This window comes from Chrysemys picta, chromosome 1, assembly GCF_011386835.1.
Source record: "Chrysemys picta bellii isolate R12L10 chromosome 1, ASM1138683v2, whole genome shotgun sequence".
Classification (NCBI taxonomy): domain Eukaryota; kingdom Metazoa; phylum Chordata; order Testudines; family Emydidae; genus Chrysemys; species Chrysemys picta.
This window is the reverse complement of record NC_088791.1, coordinates 205,240,471-205,259,492: the sequence shown is the minus strand read 5'-3', so window position 1 is coordinate 205,259,492 and position 19,022 is coordinate 205,240,471. Positions and strand designations below refer to the sequence as shown.

The 19,022-nt window shown below is 46.6% G+C and overlaps 1 protein-coding gene across 1 annotated transcript in view; it reads right to left on the bottom strand.

The window, feature by feature from the left end:
- The window catches only part of CFAP47 (cilia and flagella associated protein 47), a 286,241-nt gene that overhangs the window by 185,927 nt on the left and 81,292 nt on the right, over positions 1–19,022 (bottom strand). The window contains exons 23-24 of the mRNA XM_008174468.4: positions 8,496–8,590; positions 5,196–5,355 (exon numbers count right to left, since the gene is read on the bottom strand). Of these exons, the coding sequence (XP_008172690.4) occupies positions 5,196–5,355; positions 8,496–8,590 (255 nt within the window). The remainder of the gene's footprint in view (positions 1–5,195; positions 5,356–8,495; positions 8,591–19,022) is intronic.

Sequence of the window (19,022 nt, the reverse complement as noted above, 5' to 3'; positions counted from 1 at the left end):
GTCATGATACCCTTGAAGCTTCTACAACAATTGCTTATGTGACCTAAATGCTTTCCTAATATTACATAACAGTCCTTAATGAAATTGGCGCTGGAAACCAGCAGGAGAGAAAGAAATGTATGTCCACCCACCCCTCTGTAGTCCACCCATCATTCAAAAGGTCACATCTTGGGACGAACTGCCTTATATTTGTAAATATCATTAAAAATATTATTTTCAATTTATTTGAGCTTATCTTAGCAAGAATAATACTGCCTTGATCATCCCTAAAATCAAACCTTGCTGATCTAATCACATGCCAGTTCAAAAGTCATTCAAATTCTCTCTCTCTGTTAACCTATTCCCCCCCCCCAGTCTAGAAATACACCACTACGGGATAAGGCCATAAAAATAACATTTTCTCAGAATGAAAAACAAATGAAAACGTCTATGTTTTGCATTGTAGTCTTGGGCTGATTATTTTATCATCATCATTCATTAGTGTAGACATAGATAATCTCTCAATGTATGTGTATTAAAACTGCCTCTTCAGGAAGTAAAGTTACAGCCCTCTATTTTGTGATTTTTCTATTATTTGAATGACAACAGAGAACAGGGGACATAACAAAAAGTAGGTGGCTCAGAAAGGAGAAAAAATCTGTAAAATAAATACAGACTCGCAATTGCTAAACCACATACAGAATGTTTGAAAGCGCTAAAAGGCAATACCCACACCACCTTTTTATTTCCATCCTCCCCCATTTCCATTGCCCCTTCTTCTCAGTGTGCATTCCAAAACATTGGGTCTTAGCATATTTCTCGTCAGGTTTCTTTAAAAAGATGAGTCAAAGAAAAGGAAATTAGTCTCTCCAACATTCAGCAGTTAAAATTACCTTCCATGTCTGCTGCTTCTACCTAGTCACACCCCCTAAGAAGATAAAAATAATCTACCCCGCACTGGTATAGATATACATCAGGGAAAATAAATACTTTGAACACATGAAGCAACTCCAGCCCCAAAGGAGCAGCTATTTACTCAAAGTGACAATCGAATGTAAGAGAAAGTTACTTACTGTAACTGGAGGTTCTTTGAAATGTGTTGTCCCCATCTGAATCCCAAACGTGGGTGCGGAGGTGCGCCGTGCGCCAGAGCCGGAACTGTTGATAGCAGTGTCCATTGATCCACACGTGTGTCATGTGTCAGCCACATGGTGCATCTGAGGCTTTAAAAGGCTGCATAGGTCAACGCTGCTCCAGTTCCTTCTTACTCAGCAGCAGAGGAGCCCGGAGCAGAGGGGGAGGAGGGCAGGATAGGGACCACACATCTCGAAGAGCCTCCAGTTACAATAAGTAACTTTCTCTTCTTCAAGGGCTGATCCCTATGTGGATTCCAAACGTGGGAGAATAGTGAGCAGTATTCAGGAAGGAGGCAGACGCGAGGGGTCTTGGAAAGACCAATTGTGTTGGACAGCATGATCGATGGTGGCATCTGTCATCATGGAGGGAGCAATGGCGTAATGAATGGAGAAGATATGGTCAGAAGACCAGGTCGCCGCCTGGCATATGTCCTGCCAAGGTACATCCACTAGGAAGGAAGATGTGATGGCATGAGCCTGTGTAGAGTGGGCTGTGATCCTGAGTGGAAGCGTGGTGCCCAACAGTTTGTAGCAATTTTCAATCCAGTGGGAGATCCACTTGGAGTAGCATTGTAAAGAGGGTGGAGCCACGGCAACGCTCAGCAATGACGACAAAAATTCGCAGGGATGTGTGGAAGGCGTGGGTTTGGTGGAAGTAAAAGACCAGCGCCCGACAGACGTCGAGGGAGTGGAAGGCACACTCCAGGAATGAGGCATGACGTTTGGGGTAGAAGACCAGGAGGTATATACTTTGGTTGAGGTGAAAGGAGGAAGCCACCTTGGGGAGAATTTGAGGCGGAGACACAGGGAAACCTCATCCTTATGAAGGAGGGTGAATTGGGGGTGGGGGGGTCTGCCATCACCTTGCCAAGGTGGTAGTCACCAGGAAGATAACCTTCACAGAGAGGTGGGTGAGGCTTGAAAGGAGGTTTGGTGAGGGCAGAGGGGACACTAGGTTGAGGTTCCAAGGCGGGATGGACTGTCGCACAGGAGGAAAAACATTGAGGAAATCTGGAGGTCTTTGGATGCGTGAATACAGAGGAGCCATCCCCAGGAGGAAGGAAGGCACTGAGAGCAGCTAGGTGAACTTGGATGGAGGAGTGCGCTAGGCCTGATTGGCGGAGATGAAGGAGGTAGTTTAGGAGAGTAGGAATGGAGACAGAGTTGGTAGGAATATTATGTCGACTCACTCAGGCCGTGAAGCAATGCCATTTGGCAGAGTAACACATGTGAGTGGAACGTCCTCCGCTATTAGTGAGGATGTTGCAGATAGGTGTAGAGCAGGCCTGGTCTACACAGGATCCCCAACCAAATATCAAGCTGTGAAGTGAAGGGGGTATGTGTTGGGGTGTTGCAGGTGGCTGCGGTCCTGCATCAGACGATTCAGAATGTTGGGGAGGGGAATGGGCGAGCAGAGAGGTGAAAGATCAGTGTAACAGTATTGGCGAGACCAGGAGGGGGCTATAAAGGATCACTGTTCCCGGTCCTTGTGTATTTTATATTTGGGGAGAAGGGGAGTTGGCAGAAGGCGTAGAGTAGACGTGCAATCCAGGGAACGAGAAGGACACTGCCCTGAGAGCATCACAAAGAGGTCATGGTAGAAGAGAGGCCCCATTGGTAGAAAAGAGATTGGTGAGTGCGGTCGTGGAGCTTCCACTTGTGGTTAGCATGGAAAGAACGGCTGAGTTTGTCAGAGTGTTGCTGGTGCCTGGGAGGTGTACTGCGTGTAGGGTGATTTGGTGTCGGAGGCACCAGTTCCATCAGGTGGACGGCTTCTGTGCACAGAGAGGGGGACCTGGCGCTGTCCTATTTGTTTATATAGATGACTGCCGTCATGTTGTCTGATAGTATCTGTACGTGGCAGGAGTGGAGGAAGTCCAGAAAGGCTTGGCAGGCCAGATGAACTGCTTGGAGCTCAAGGATATTGATATGCATCCATGCTTCTCTCATGGACCAGAGACCTGAATTGTGCGCCTGTCCAGGAGGGTGCCCCAGCCCACTAAGGATGCATCTGTGGTGAGGGAGCATGCCCACTAAGGCTGTGGATGGGTTGCACCAGGAGAGGGAGGACCAGCAGCTTGGTGAGTGGTTCTAACTGTGGATCGTAAACTGTGCGGAGCCAAGGTTGGAGGCAGCACATATAGAGACAAGCATGTGGTGTAACAGCAGTGCAGGCCACCATGTTTCCTAAAAGGGAGCGACATTGGCGGGCAGACGTGCGTGGACCATGTCAGAGCATGGTACTAAGGGAAACAAGAATGGTAAAGCAGTCCCTGGGGAGAAAGGCTCTGGCTGCCACCGAGTCCAAATGTGCTCCTATAAATGTAAGTGTGCGGGTAGGGAAGAGGCTGGATTTTTCTTTGTTGATGCAGACTCCTAATTTGTGAAGGGGGCTATGCAGGGTGCATATGCTGGTCAGGAGGTGGAATGAGAGGGTGCCACCAGAAGCCAGTCATCCATGTAAGGAAATAGGGTGTGGCCCAGTCCACGCATGTGGGCTGCCACGACCGCAAAGACCTTCATAAATATGATCCCAAAGGGGAGGACACAGAATTGGTAATGGGTATCTTTCATACCGAGAGCCGCGAACCAGGCTCCATGGGAAAGGGGCGGGGATAATAAGAGGGAGTGTGACCATCCGGAAGCAAAAATTGCAGATGAATTTGTTTAAGTAGGAGAGGTTCAGGATGCGGCACAGACTAGCCCCTTTCTTTGGAATGAGGACATAGGGGGAATAGAAGCCACGACTACAGTGGCAGTGCGGCACAAGTTCTATGGCACCTTTGTGGAGAAGGGCAGTGGCTTTGCTGAGAAAATAGTTTGGGTAAGGGTCTGATGGGCGGCCCCCGGGTAGGTGGCATGGGGGAAAGGAAAGGAATTTGATCAGGTATCCTTGACAGATGATGTCCAGTATCTAGCAGTCAAAGGTGATCAAGCTTCAATTGCGGGTGAAGAGTGCAAGGCAGCCCCTGAATATGACATGTGGTACAACCGGAAGGATTGTGATAGTTTGCAGTTCTAGACGTGAGAGTCAAAACGATTGTTTGAACGGTCGGTGGGAAGTTGAGGCTACCGAGGTGGCTGAAGAAGTGTGTCGGGGCCGTTGGGAGCGAGGGCAATGGCAAGGTGCTTCAAAGGGTCACTGGGGGGTATGGTTGATAGCTGGTGCAAAGACAAGGGCGGAAGGGTGGATGCTGTTGTGGGAGGATGGGGGCTGGGGTATAGATGCCCAGGGAGCACAGGGTGGCATGAGAGTCCTTAAGGAAATGAAGGGACTTGTCCATCTTATCGCTAAACAGTTTATTGTTGTCAAAGGGGAGGTCTTCCAACATCATCTGGACCTCTTTAGGAAGACCACTGGATTGGAGCCATGAGTCGCAATGAAGGACAACCCTGGGCGCTAAGGAGCAAGAGGCAGCGTCTGCAGATTCTACTGCAGCCTGGAGCGTGAATTTTTCTACCAGTTTGCCCTCATTCAGCATGCACTGGATGTCCTGCTATCAGTCGGAAGAAAGAATCCTGGAATTCTGCAAACTTAGAATAGAAGTTATGAGCCTCATTCAGACACTGTCCTAGAATGAGATGAAAGCCTGAAACCAGTGTCCCTTAAATTCACAGAGGAACCCATTAATTTGAATCTATTCTCATTCCCCTAAGCTTTCCCCAAGAAAAGGTCTCAGGTATCCTATGCTATACAGACAGAAGAAATGTTTCAAGCAATTTCCCTTTCCTGAGCTGTCCAGACTGCAGCACTCTTAGTTCTCTGAGCTTCAACAGGGGTTTTTTCCATTGGCATAATCATGGAACCTGTTGCACTAGATAGTTTAAAGATAAAAGTAGCATTTCCTATCTTCCTGGCTTCAACCTATGTAACTTAGGAGTTCAAGAAAGGGGCTGTTTATAGTTTTATTTCAGTTTTTACCAAAGTTGGCTATCTAAGCAAATTAGCTCTTCAAACGTATTTCAGCAAAGAAAATGTGCTGATTCACAGTGAAAGTAGCCTTAAATACACCTCTGGAAATGGAATCTTGAACAAACAAACATTTATATAAAAGTTGACAAATTCAGAAAAATACTTACATGGGCAGAAGCCTACGGTGATACTAGTTTTTTGTCCTGGATCAAGAACTCCAGCACACAGACTAAATTTAAAAATGCCATCTTCTATGGCTTTTCCTGCACCATCAAGATCTAATTGCCATGTCACCGGTTGCCTTGAGATATTCTTCAGGTCAAACTTCTGTAAACAGTTGTAGGTAAACAAGGATGCAAGATGACAGAATGCAATAAGCATTATGTTATTTTTCACATCACTAAATATTAAGCTTTTCCTGTTGAAAACAAGTTACTATTGTATGTTGTGCTTTTTATCTACAAAGAAGAAACAATTGACACAAAGTTCAACAGAGCACTCTAGAGAGCAATAGAGTATGCAGTTTATACCTGTAAAGTAAGAAAATAAGCATGTCTCATGGTTCACAGATAGCACACTTGCCAGCACTCACCATTCACAAAGAACAATGTTTCCTACCTAGGAAGGAAAACCATTTTCTCAAATCTTAAATATGACACGGATTTCTTCAATGTAATAAGAATAACCTGGAGTAATAGCAAGTTGGCTATCAATAATGGACTAGTGTGTGATAAGTAGATTAACTGCATTTATGATAGCAGTGGTGGTAAGGCAAATGCAGATGGGAGAACTTCTACTGGTACCGGTGAAATGTTGCAAGAACTGGATACACTATCAAAGAGACCTGACATTACAGTTCTAGAAGATACTACATATATAGATTCTTCTGTTGAAAAACTTGTTGAGATTACAAAAGTTTAGAGCCAATTTTAAAAACCCACCTTTTTTTTTGCTGAATAGCAAGAATAAGAACCTTTGCCCTAGTAAAGTGGATCGTCCATCTGCTACATTATCCCCAGGTGCAGGGTTGTGACTTCACCCCTCAAAAGTTTCTCATGAGAATATATGGAAAGAGCCAGGGTATAAGAAATGCCATTGAACTGAAAACTGTAGCTCTTTTGGATAAATTTCAGCACACACCAGGTCCTTAGCCAAAACGTTACTGGCAGAAACCGGGATAAGTTATCTCCAGAAGGAGAAGGCTGCAAAAAGGGAATACTGTTGAAACATACTGGCATCTGGCTGCCCACTGAGGTCCCAACATCATTGCATCAGAGTATAAAGTAGCCTCTGTGAAGGAACAGAAGATAAGCCCTCTCCCTAAGCCAACTCTCTTTGAAATGAAAGGCACTTTGAAACTACCTTTGCTTACCCTAAGATTGGATATCTAATTTAGTCACCTGAGTGCAGCTGATACTATTTCTCACACCTAAAGGACAGCACGTTCATCCTAAAGACAGACTAAAACCCTGAAAAGACTGGGCCAAAAAACTAGTCTGAGTCTGCTCAAGTGATCATTGGTTTTAACACTGGAAAGGCTGTGTGCCTTCAAAAAGGCAATTCCAGCACTTTTATCTGAAGTCCTGAACCAGTGATATCCCTGAATGGCCACAGCAGACCAGAGAGAATGAGACAAAACTTGAGATGCATTATAGGCAGCTCATAATGCAGGTCTGGCTAAGTCTTGACCCTCATGAATGTTAGTCCTCTTAGACTGCCTGTCAGGGTACATCTACACTGCAGCTGGGAGCATGCTTCCAGCTCGGGTAGACAGACGCATGCTTCCTCCGCCTGAGCCATCCGAGTATAAACCTGATCAGACCCCCTGGGTATGATTTGGGTGGCTAGCCCACGAACTGCCCAATCTACCTCCAGCTATGCTGCTATTTTTAGTGTGCTAGCTCGAGCAGAGATAGTGCTCAACTGTCTATGCAAGCTGGGAAGCACACTGCCAGCGGCAGTGTAAATGTGACCTTGAAGGCAAGCTATAAGAACTAACCTTCATGAGGGTCAAGACTTAGCCAGCCAGACATGCATTATAAGCTGCCTAAGCCTACTCCATAGATTAAAACTATCCCACACTATTATCTCCTGGAAGGCCATGATGTCACCAGTAGGAGAGAGAGGTGATCAAGGAGATAGCTGGTGAAAAGGACAGAGTTCCTCTAACTTCTTCATTCAAGAAATATCACCCTTCACATAGAGAAATTCAGGGGATCTGCTAGAAGACAATGACTTCCCAAGTATCTTAAATAGATCATTAAAGAGAATGTAGCTCATCTCTTTCATGATTCCAGAAGGACCCTTTCCAGAGGCTTCTTGAGGAAACTTTAACTTGGGCTATATAGTATATATCCTCCAATACCTATGCAGATTAAAGTGACAATATGGACTCTGATCTAGCATTCTTGTTTCCCCCTACCCACCCACCATGGCTGGGAAAATTTAAAAGGTGAAAAATTGATCTTGAACAAGTAGAAAGGATTATCTCTCCTCCTATACATTTTAAGCACCTGGTGTGATGGTCATGTCAGACATTTTATTATGGCATGAAGGACAACTTTTAAACTATGAATGCTTCTCTGGATCCAAAAATAAAGGATCCTAACAAGACTATTACAAAAAACGAACAAATTGCTACATAAAAACAAGACCTAAAATAACTACGGATTTAACTAAAAATGTCAAGGAAAATAGTAACTATGCAATGAAGGATGAGGGAAATAATTCCAACGCCACTGTCACCAGCAGAAAGTGCGGAACTGAAGAAAATAAAGGGGGAAAGGTTAACCTTTCTATACCACTGTTGGTACTTTGGATCTGTAGCTTCAGAGATTCCAAGGTCAGAAGGGGCCATTGTGATCTAGTCTGATCTCCTGTGTATCACAAGCTACAGAACTTCCACAAAATAATCAGTGTGAGCATGCTACCCAAATGCTAAGCTGTGCTAGCATGCTCCTACGATCATGAAGCACAACATATGATTGCCACATGGGGGATCTGCAAAGGCTTTTTCAAGAAGAAAAACTCATACTTATAAAATTAAGAGTATGTCATGAATTATTAACTGTCTGCATAAAATATGCTGCAAAAAATCTTCAAGTATGAGCTCAGACATGATCACAGTACGCATCATCACTGGACATCTTTGAAAAGTCAACTACTGCTCATGCATTGTGGTAGCCCGTTTCCCATGGTGCGCATAATTTAGTTCATGAATCAGAGGGTAAAATCAAGTCTAAGCCAGAAACTGAGCAAAAGTCATAATTTTTAGAGACCAATATGAAACTCACAGCAGTTTAGAACAATGATAAAAACACTTTGGAATCCATAAGCACACACACTAGAAAAAAATTATGTAGTTATTAAGAACACACAATGTAATTTAAACAAGTACCTCTTTTACAGTCCCAGTAAAGTAAAAGATTAGGCTCAGAATAGTCATAAAAACATGTGTGTTTATTTACCTGAGTGCTCAGACTTTCATCAGCAATCTCTAAATGTATGCTTCTTGACTGAAATACCAGCTCTGAAGTGGAGAACTCAAGTGGAGGCTGCAGTACTGTAGGAGAAAATCAAAAAGTTTATAGAGCATCTTGACAAATATTTCTGAAACTTTTCTTTAAAACTTTATTTCCACTTTACACATTCTTAAGACCTGAAGAAGAGTTGACCTTTGTAGGTCAAAAGCTTGTCTCTTTCACCAACAGAAGTTGGTCCAATAAAAGATATTACCTCACCCACCTTGTCTCTCTCCAATATCCTGGGACCGACACAGCTATAAACAAATTCTTAAGCGGACAGATTCTCCCTTTCTTTTAAAGCCTGTTCTCCCTTTCAGTGTCTACAAATTGCAAGCACAATTAATATAATGTAAATGTCTACTAGATTATGACTCTCCCCCCATACAGGGATACAAATTTCTGTGACATTAATTGTGCACCCATCAACACATCAGGTGACAAAAGGGAAGTCAAGTCTGATTTTTAGCCTGACCTAAACTTATGTCTTTCCTTTATAATACTGATGCTATAAAAAGAGAGAATACTCTCTTCCTATTTCAGATTAACACAAAAAGGAGTCAGACTAGGTTCTGTGTGGACAAGGAGAAGTACTTTAGAAGTCCAATCAATGACTAAAAAATAAACTTTGTAAATAGTAAACTGGGGTTTCTTTGAGCCCCATCTATTTTTGTCACCACTAAATATTAATTTTCTGTAATGATGGATAATTCAAGTAGTATTAGCTTCATTTTTTCTAAATGGCTACTAAAAGTTTGATACATCTATTATTAGCTTTTTTTTTTTTTAGCAGTTCTTCAATTTATTTAAATTTGTGATACTTTATACGTATTCTTTGGTGAATAGCAAAATCTACATAGATTTATCACAATGGCATTACTTTTCATTTAATACAGTAATTTCTCTTCTCCAGTGCCACAGTAAAGAAAGCGAAAGATGTATGATTTATGACAAAGCATTAACTGTAGTCCATAGGTGGGGGAGCTGGGTGCATGAGGGACAGTCCCTTGCTGGGGGAATGGTTGCATGTGTGGCTCAGTGCATAGGGGACAGTCCCCATCTCTGCAGGCAGGCTCCACAGCCATGCTCTCTGGGTGCTCAGCCCAGCAGCAGCGTGGAAGTGAGGGTGGCAATACACAATGCCATGCCACCCTTGAAATAAATTAATTAATTTAACAGTCAACAGTGCCAATTTAAAATGCTCCATGGTAGACATTTGCTGGTGTTGAAATGAAAGGTACTATATTGATTGAATCATATTGCTATCATATAACAATTACAAAACCTTTTTTTCTTTAAGATGTATGGGTAGTATATATATTGTGTTGATGAAGCCCACATAATACAGAGCTGCATATGTGGTCCACAATGGTAAACAGGTTGAGAACTACTGGTCCAGAGAGTGGTTAGTACATAACATGGTGTGACAAGGCAAAGTAGCTGCCCTGAAAGGATTAAGGGATCACTGCCTATCCCTGCTGGATCCACAAGGATCACAGAGAAAGGTATTGTGCAGTATTTCCAAACCCAAGCATTGAGAAGTCAACACTTAAACCTCAAAAATCAGATTATTTTTTAAAAAAAAAGACATAATAAATACTGGGTTCTTTTTATTTGTCTTCTGGTTTCTGTACCTTTAGGGTGTACTCACTTCGCTTTTCTCCACAACTATGAGAGCTAGAAACTTGCTAAAAGGAACCCCAAAAAACAGAAATCACTGAGTGTGTCCTCTCTTTCCTCAAGGCTAGTTAAGGCAGGAAAAAGACTCTGGGGATTATGACCGCTATTCTTCAGTTGAGTCATTTTATTTTGTGTTGGTTATGTCCTTTGATATAAACGATTAACTGTACCCTGAAGAAGGGGCCTTAAAGTACTTGGCTGTGCACTTTGCTTTCCTTCCTCACCAGCTCACCAGCCTACGCATGATTTCTGGTAACAAAAACATCCACATGACACTGAAACTGTGCTTGCTACACTCAAGTTCAGAAAACTGCATGACTGCAGATTAGGGTTGCCACCTTTCTAATCACACAAAACCAAACACCTTTGCCCTGCCCCCTGCCCTGCCTGTTCCCTGAGGCCCCACCACCACTCACTCCATCCCCCCTTCCTCAGTCTCTTGTTCTCCCCCACCCTCACTCACTTTCACTGGGCTGGGGTAGGAGGTTGGGGTGCAGGAGGGGGTGAGGGCTCTGGCTGGGGATGCGGGCTTTGGGGTGGGGTCGGGGATGAGAGATTGGGGTGCGGGTTCCAGAAGGGAGTCTGGATGCAGGAAGGAGTTGGGGTGAGGGCTCCAGGAGGGGGCTCAAGGCTGCAACAGGGGGTTAGGGTGCAGGAGAGGGTGCGGGCTCTGGGAGGGAGTTTGGGTGCAGAAGGTGACCTGGGGCCGGGGGTGAGAGAGGGAGTTAAGGATACGGGCTCCAGCCGGTCAGCGCTTACCCAGTCGCTTTCCAGTCGGCGGCGCAGCGGGGCTAAGGCAGGCTTCCTGCCTGCCCTGGCTCTGCATGGCTCCCAAAAGTGGCCAGCATGTCCGGCCCCGCTCCTAGGCGCAGGAGTGGCCAGGTGGCACCATACCCACAGGCACCGCTCCCACAGGCCACAGTTCCCAGCCAATGGGAGCTACAGAGCCGGCACTCCGAGTTGGGGCAGCACGTGGAGCTTCCCCGATTGCCCCTGCATCTAGGGGCCGCAGGGAACCGTTGACAGCTTCCAGGAGCCGCGCAGAACCAGGGCAGACAGGGAGCCTGCCTTAGCCCCTCTGCGCCGTCAACTGGACTTTTAATGGCCTGGTCAGCGGTGCTGACAGGAGTAGCCAGGGTCCCTTTTCGACCAGGCATTCTGGTTGAAAACAGATGCCTGGCAACCCAACTGCTGATAGAACGGTTCTTCTTTCAGTGTAAGCAGTTCTGAGAACACACACATCCACAGTAGGATGCCATCAGCTTCTGACATATCTGCCAACGGTAGTAATTCTGCTGCCAGGACTGTCTCAGGTTCTCAAACCCTGTCCTGGGTACTTTTAATCACAGGCAATGGCCCAGGTAAGAAAACACAGATTTTTTTTATCTATAAAGATTACATACGTGTAGAAAATACACAGCCTCCCACCAACAGAAATGCATGACTAGTGACTAAGCATGGGAGACAGCATTTGTAGAATCAAGCCCTGAGATCTCAAAAAGCATGTGTGTTATCACATTCTGTTTTTCAATGTGACATCTGAAAATAGCTAATCAATAACAAGTGTCGTTTCTTAGGTGGTGTGATGGAGTAAAGCTATTAAGTCCTTCTCTCATAGCACAAAAACATGTTTTTCTATTTGCCTACAGTAAAAGAGCATGGCTTAGTAATATACTGAGTGCTCAGAACATTTATTTAGTATTTGTCCCCCAGAAAGGATTTCTGTAAGGATATAATTAAATAGCCACAGAATAGAAGAAACTATAACCTAATTTATCAGCTACTTTTAGAGAAGGTTCCTTTGGCTTTTAAAATATTTGGATTGTGGCAACCTACAATTCTTTCAGACTACTATTTAATGGTATTTATTATGCAACAGGATACCAATTTAAGATATATTTTGTACACATCCATTGCCATTTCTTAATCAGTCTAGTTGGAGTGTTTGTCTATATCTAGTAATATTGAATAGAGTAGCAGTTTATTGCGTGTGACAGTGATTATATTTTACAGTTAAATATGCGTTCTGTATTTGTAGGTGTGTAGGAGAACAGAATTCTTCAAAGAATTAAGTTTTTAATTTCAACCAAGTAATTTTATATTTGGAAGTGGTTTTTTAAATTGAGTGTATTGATTACTGAAATGCTTAATATACGAGGTACCTAAGGTATCTTTTACTCATTAGAATATTATAAATGCTCATTGACAGTGGATCTTAACTTTGAAGTCACAAAAAAAAAAAAATAATAATTAATTAAATAAATAAATTGTTCCAAGGGTTATAGTCTACACTTCACTTCTTTTGCATATGAAAAGGGCGCATATACATCCATAAGGTTTTATAAAAAAGATTGTCATTCATTGTCAAGATTTAATACTGTGTATAATTTCATTGCTCCACAGAAAAACGAAAAAGCAGAAGATAAGTATTTCCTTTAATTTTGGGCCTTACATAAAATCACTTCTGCACTATCAATTTGTCACTTTGTTACATTGTATTTATTCTTTAAAGAGACATGTTTTTAATAATTTCACATTCATGCCTGTACTGGGATTTAGTTTCAATTTTGTTCAAAAGAACATACGTGGATATATTCAACAGAAATTGTCTTTATCCATAAGGACTGCACTACTGCAGAGAAGAACCCTTGAGGGCAAACATTATGTCAAAGGTAGGTCTTAGGTTTGGGCCCTGTAGTGTTAGAAAACTCTAACATTATTTCCTTTCCCAGAAATCTACCCTGTTCCCAGTATTCTTACATATTTGAGTTGAGGGCTCAGCCTTCTCTGCTACTCAAAATATTACAGCAGTACGTGGACACCATTAAAGGGGAGAAGGCTAATATGATGATAAATACATTAAAGCCTCATTCTCTGATAGCCCATGCATAAATTGAACACTGCGGACGAGCCATACTAGAGGTCTCAAGTAGTATGTATACGCAGACCAGCATGAAGGAGAGGGTTAGTAAAGGAAAAGGACAGTTACCTGTTCCATAACTGGCGTTCTTCGAGATGTGTTGCTCCTGTCTATTCCACAGTAGGTGTGCGTGCTTGCCACATGCACCGGTGCCGGAAGTTTTTCCCTTAGCAGTGCCCGTAGTGGGGGAGCACAGCTGCGACCCCTGGAGTGGCGCCTCTATATCGCACTATAAGGGGAGCTGCGCGCTCCCCCCACCCTCAATTCCTTCTTGCCAGACCACTCCGACAGAGGGGAAGGAGGGAGGGATGTGGAATAGACAGGAGCAACACATCTCGAAGAACGCCAGTTACGGAACAGGTAACTGTCCTTTCTTCTTCGAGTGATTGCTCCTGTGTATTCCACAGTAGGTGACTCCAAAGCTATATCTGATGGAGGTGGGTAGGAGTTTAGAGGCTCTCAGGACGGAGTACCGCCCTACCAAACCCAGTGTCATTCCATGCTTGGGAGACGATTGCATAGTGTGAGGAAAAAGTGTGGTCAGAAGACCACGTGGCAGCCCTACATATGTCCTGGATACGGATGTGGGCTACATAGGCAGCCAACGATGCCTGTGCTCTCGTGGAATGGGCCTTTACAATAGGTGGCGGGGGAACCCCTGCCAAGTTGTAACACGTGCGTATGCAGGAGGTGATCCAGCGGGAAAGGTGCTGGGTGGAGACCGGTTGCCCTCTCATACTCTCGGCCGACGCAACGAACAGCTGCGAGGACTTCACGAACAGCCTAGTATGGTCCAGGTAAAAGGCCATCGCCCTACGCACGTCTAGCGTGTGTAGGTGGCATTCCTCATTGGAGGAATGGGGTTTAGGACAGAGTACCGGTAGGAAAATGTCCTGTTCCATACGGAAGGCGGAGACCACCTTGGGGAGAAAGGCCAGGTGCGGGCAAAGCTGGATCTTATCCTTATGGAAGACCGTATACGGGGGTTCCGAGGTCAATGCCCTAAGCTCCGAGACCCGATGGGCTGAGGTAATAGCCACCAAGAAAGCCACCTTCCAGGAGAGGTGGGACCAAGAACAGATGGCTCCCCACCCCAGGTCCGAGGCGTCCAACACCAGTTGTAGTGAGGGAGGGGTCTCTCGGAATGGGATTCCTTGCAACATGTTGGCCGGGAGAGACCACCATTGCAGGCCGGCCACTATGCTGGGGGGGTAACATGACAACCTTGTCCAGGCCATCCCTGGCTTGCGGCTATTGGGAGACTAACCAGAGTTGGAGGGGCCTCATCCTGAGCCTGGCATGTCGCACCATGGAGGTACATGCTGCCACGTGGCCTAAGATTTGAAGGCACACCCTTGCCGTCAACACAGGGAAGGCCGTGACTAAGGCTATGAGACTTTTGAGCGTCTCGAATCTGTCCCGGGGGAGAGAGGCTGTGGCCACCACCAAGTCTAACAGCGCTCCTATGAAGTGTATGTGCTGAACCGGCACTAACGTGGACTTGTCCTCGTTTACCACTAAGCCTAGACTCTCGCATGTGGCCAGTAAGAATTTTAGCTGGGCCTGCACCTGGGACCAAGACTTGCCCTTGGGCAGCCAGTAGTCCAGGTAGGGGAAGATTTGCAGCCCGTTCCTCCTGAGGTGGGCTGCCACTACCGCCATGCATTTCGTAAAAACCCTGGGGGCCGTGGAAAGGTCAAAGGGAAGGACCGTGAACTGGTAGTGGTCCCGCCCTACCAGGAAGCGGAGGAAGCGCCTGTGACCCTTGAAAATATGAATGTGAAAATACGCATCCTGGAGGTCCAGGGCTGCGAACCAATTCCCCGGGTCTAGGGATGGAATAATAGAGGCCAGGGACACCATACGGAACTTGTAATGGACCATAAACTGGTTGAGGTTCCGCAGGTCAAGAATGGGCCTGAGCCCGCCCTTTGCCTTCGGGATCAGGAAATACCGGGAGTAAAAACCCCTGCCCTAGAATTCCCGAGGTACCTTCTCCACCGCGCCCAGGGTGAGGAGGCGTGTCACCTCCTGGTCTAGAAGGAGAGTGTGCTCCAGATCCCCAGAAACCTACGGGGGCTGGGGTAGTGGAGGAGGGGGCGAAGCGAACTGCAACCCATTGGTCCGACGTTATACAGGACCATTGCACTCAGAAGGCAGATAAACAGTTGCAGACACAAACTTTATTAACTGGGGGGCTTCCCTGGCAACAGGCCCAGTGGCCCCCCACAAAGAGTCAAAAGTGCCTCTTCCCCTGCCTCTTGCCCTTGGCAGGCCCAGGTCAAGGGGCCGAGCGGGATTGATGCTGGGACCTGCGTCTCTGCTCCCTTGGTCTTTTAGGCGGGGGCTCATATCTGCCTCTAGCCAGAGGAACCGAGGTCTGTGGCCTGGGTTTGTCCTTAGTTGGTGGGACATATAGGCCCAGGGTTTGCAGGGTGGTGCGGGAGTCCTTCATCCCGTGTAGACGGGTGTCCATCTGTTCCGCAAACAGAGCCTACCCATCGAAAGGCAAGTCCTGCATGAGAGACTGGGACTCCGCAGACAGCCCTGACAGTGAGAGCCAGGACGCCCTGTGCATGGCAACAGCGGAGGCCACTGAACGGGCTGCTGTATCCGCTGCATCTGAAGCCGCTTGGAGGGCAGCTTTCGCTGCCGCCGCGCCTTCGTTGACCAAAGCTCTGAACTCCTTCTTATCCTGTTCCTGAAGAAGAAGAAGAGGTTCCAATTTTGGCAGAGACCCCCACAAGTTAAAATCATATCTGCTCAGAAGGGCTTGGTGATTTGCCTCCCTGAGTTGAAAGCTCGCCAATGAATAAACCTTTCTGCCGAAGGTATCCAATCTCCTGGCTTCTTTATCCTTGGGAGTGGGCGCGGGTTGGCTATCCCTCTCTCGGTGGTTTACCGACTCCATCACCAGAGAGTTCGGGGCCGGGTGAGAGTACAAATATTCGTGCCCCCTTGCGGGCACAAAGTATTTTCTCTCCGCCTTTTTAGAAATAGACACCAATGACACTGGGGTTTGCCAAAGCAAAGTCGAGATATTGGCCACCCCTTGGTGGAGAGGTAGGGCCACCTGGGCCAGTGCCGAGGAGGACAAGACGTTGAACAAGGTGTCAGACGACTCCTCCATCTCCTCAGCCTGGAGCTGGAGGTTTGAGGCAACCCGCCTAAGGAGCTCCTGGTGAGCTTTAAAGTCCTCCTGCGAGGTGGGTCGTGGCACCGTAATAGAGTCTTCCGGTGCTGGTGACGGGACCGGATCCGCCCCCAAGGCATCAGGCGGTGCTGGTGGTTTGACCCCCAAAGTCCGAGCCTGGATACGGTGCCACTGCTTCGGTGCCAGTTGACTTCTCCCGGTGCCGAGGCGGGGACATCGAATGCACCTGCGACACACCGGCCGCCGAACAAGGTCTCGCTGGTGCCGGCGGTTGGGGCCAAGGTGCCCATTGACACCACTGCCCCTGCCAGGGTGCCCCTTGCCAGTGCCCCGCTTGGGGACCTAGCGGAGCCGCTTGATCCTGCGGGACGGCGTGGCTCGGGGATGGGCGGCTGGGTGTCGAAGCCGAAGAGCGCACGGTGCCATACGAGTGATGGGAGCATTCACGGCCGCGTCGGTGCCTGCTTCGAGACTTAGATCTCGATGAGGAAGACTTGTACCCGTCAGAGGTACTGCTTCCAGAGTCCCCATGGTGACCATGGCTACAACGCCTCGATGCCGGTGACGGCCGATGGGTGCTTCACGAACAACGTCTGTTGGAGCAAACACTCGAATGTGAGTGTCAGTCCCGATGGCATCGAGACCTATAGCTCTGGTAGGAAGAGGAGCGTCAACACCTCTTCTCTCAGTGCCTACGACCCCTCCGGGTAGCGGAGGACGTTCAGGACTCCCTCTCAGGTGAGTCGGTCAATGGGGTGGGCGTCTGACGCGGGCTACGAGATGGCTTCGCAGAATGGGTAGGCACCTCATCCTCGGAGTGGGGGCTATGCCAAACTGGGGATGGCCAATGAGCTCCCAGCGGCGGCTTCCCTCTGGAATGGAGGGCCCATCTCAGGTGGCACACTCGGCACCGGAAGGGCGAGGATGTCACATGGTACCTGCGCTGCCTCCGGCGTCAACAGTATCTGCACCGCAGGCGAGGCACACACGGATGGGACCAGGCTACTCTGCTCAGTATGAGCCAGGGGTCTGGGTCCCGAGGGGGATCGTGGGTTGTTCAAGTCGGGTGTGGCCTCACCACTGTCCTTTTCTTGGCACTGCTGAGTCTTCCCCTTGCTTCTTAGCGGGGGAGCGGTGCTGATTAGTTGATAGGGTGTCGCTGCGCACCGACGACGCGCCTGGCACTGGATTGGATCAGCGTGCTGGTGCCAGGGCCAATGCCGACTCCATTAGTAAGGCCTGGAGACGGATAGCTCGTTCGCATTTCGTTCGTGGCTTGAACGACCTGCAGATTTTACACCGCTCACTTACGTGAGTCTCACCCAGACAGCGAAGACACTGAGTGTGAAGATCGCTCCTGGGCACAGAACTGCGACAGGAGTCACACGACTTGAAGCCTGGGGCACAGGGCATGCCCCGAGCCAGGCAACATAGCTGGGAATCTGGGCACTCACCTGCCTTTTAAGGGCCAGAAGAGAAAAAATTCCTTATTCTTCCTTACAGAAGCATATGACCAGAATACCCAGCAGTTCTCTCCAGCCTGGATTACAATCACTGCTTCAGAGCCATGTTTTAATTTTACTAATTTTTACAGAGCCCCAGAGAAAAGATACGGAGTGAAAGATGTGATATTTCTCCACACTGCCTGCTAACTATTCCAAGTGTGGTGGGGCTAGTACCAACTTTGGTACTATCAGTCGGTAAGAAGAAAACAAATTGAGTTGTGGGTTAACTAACTAACTAACTAACTAACTAACTAACTAACTAACTAAATGAAGACAGACTTCTAACTGGCAGAAGTATATTTTCCCCCAGTGCTCAGATACTGAATATACCAACAATAAACAAAGCAACAAGGTGACATTTAATATAGACAAGGGCAAACTACTACACTTATGGGGAGGCAGGGGGGAGAAATTCACAACTGCAAGATGGAGACGAACTGGCAAAGTGGTATTATCGCTGAAAAGGACCTGGGAGTTACAGTGGATCACAAATTGAATACGAGTCAACAATCTGATGCAGTTGCAAAAAAAAGGCTAATATCATTCTGGGGTACATTAACAGGAGTGTTGTATGCAAGACCCTGGAAGTAATTGTCCTGCTCTACTCAGCACTGGTGAGGCCTCAACTGGAGTACTGCGTACAGTTCTGGGTGCCACACTTCCGTAAAGATATAGACAAATTGGAGAGAATTCAGAGGAGAGCAATAAAAATGATAAAAATCCTGATAACAGTCTTCAGCTATGTTAAGCGCTCTTATGAAGAGGACTGTGATATCAGGAAAAACTTTGCAACTATAAGGATAGTTAAGCACTAGAATAAGCTTTCAAGGGTGGTTGTGGAATCCCCATCATTGGAGGTTCTTAAGAACAGGCTGGACAGACACCGGTCAGGGATGGTCTAGGTTTACTTGGTACTGCATCAGCATGTGGGACTGTACTTGACCTCTCAAGGTCCCTTACAGCCCTACATTTCTATGATTCTCTGATACTTAATTTTTAGAAAGGATAGCATGATAATTCCAGCTTCAAAGACATCAAAAATACACATTTAAAATTGAGTGAATAGATGCAAAGATACATTTTCTAATTATTTGATATTACAATAAATGCTAAATTAGACTAGTAAGTTCTACCCTCAGTTCTTTAGCATCTAATTTTTCCTTTGCTAAAGCTAGCAATAAACCCCTGAAAGGGCAATACAGAGCACACCACAT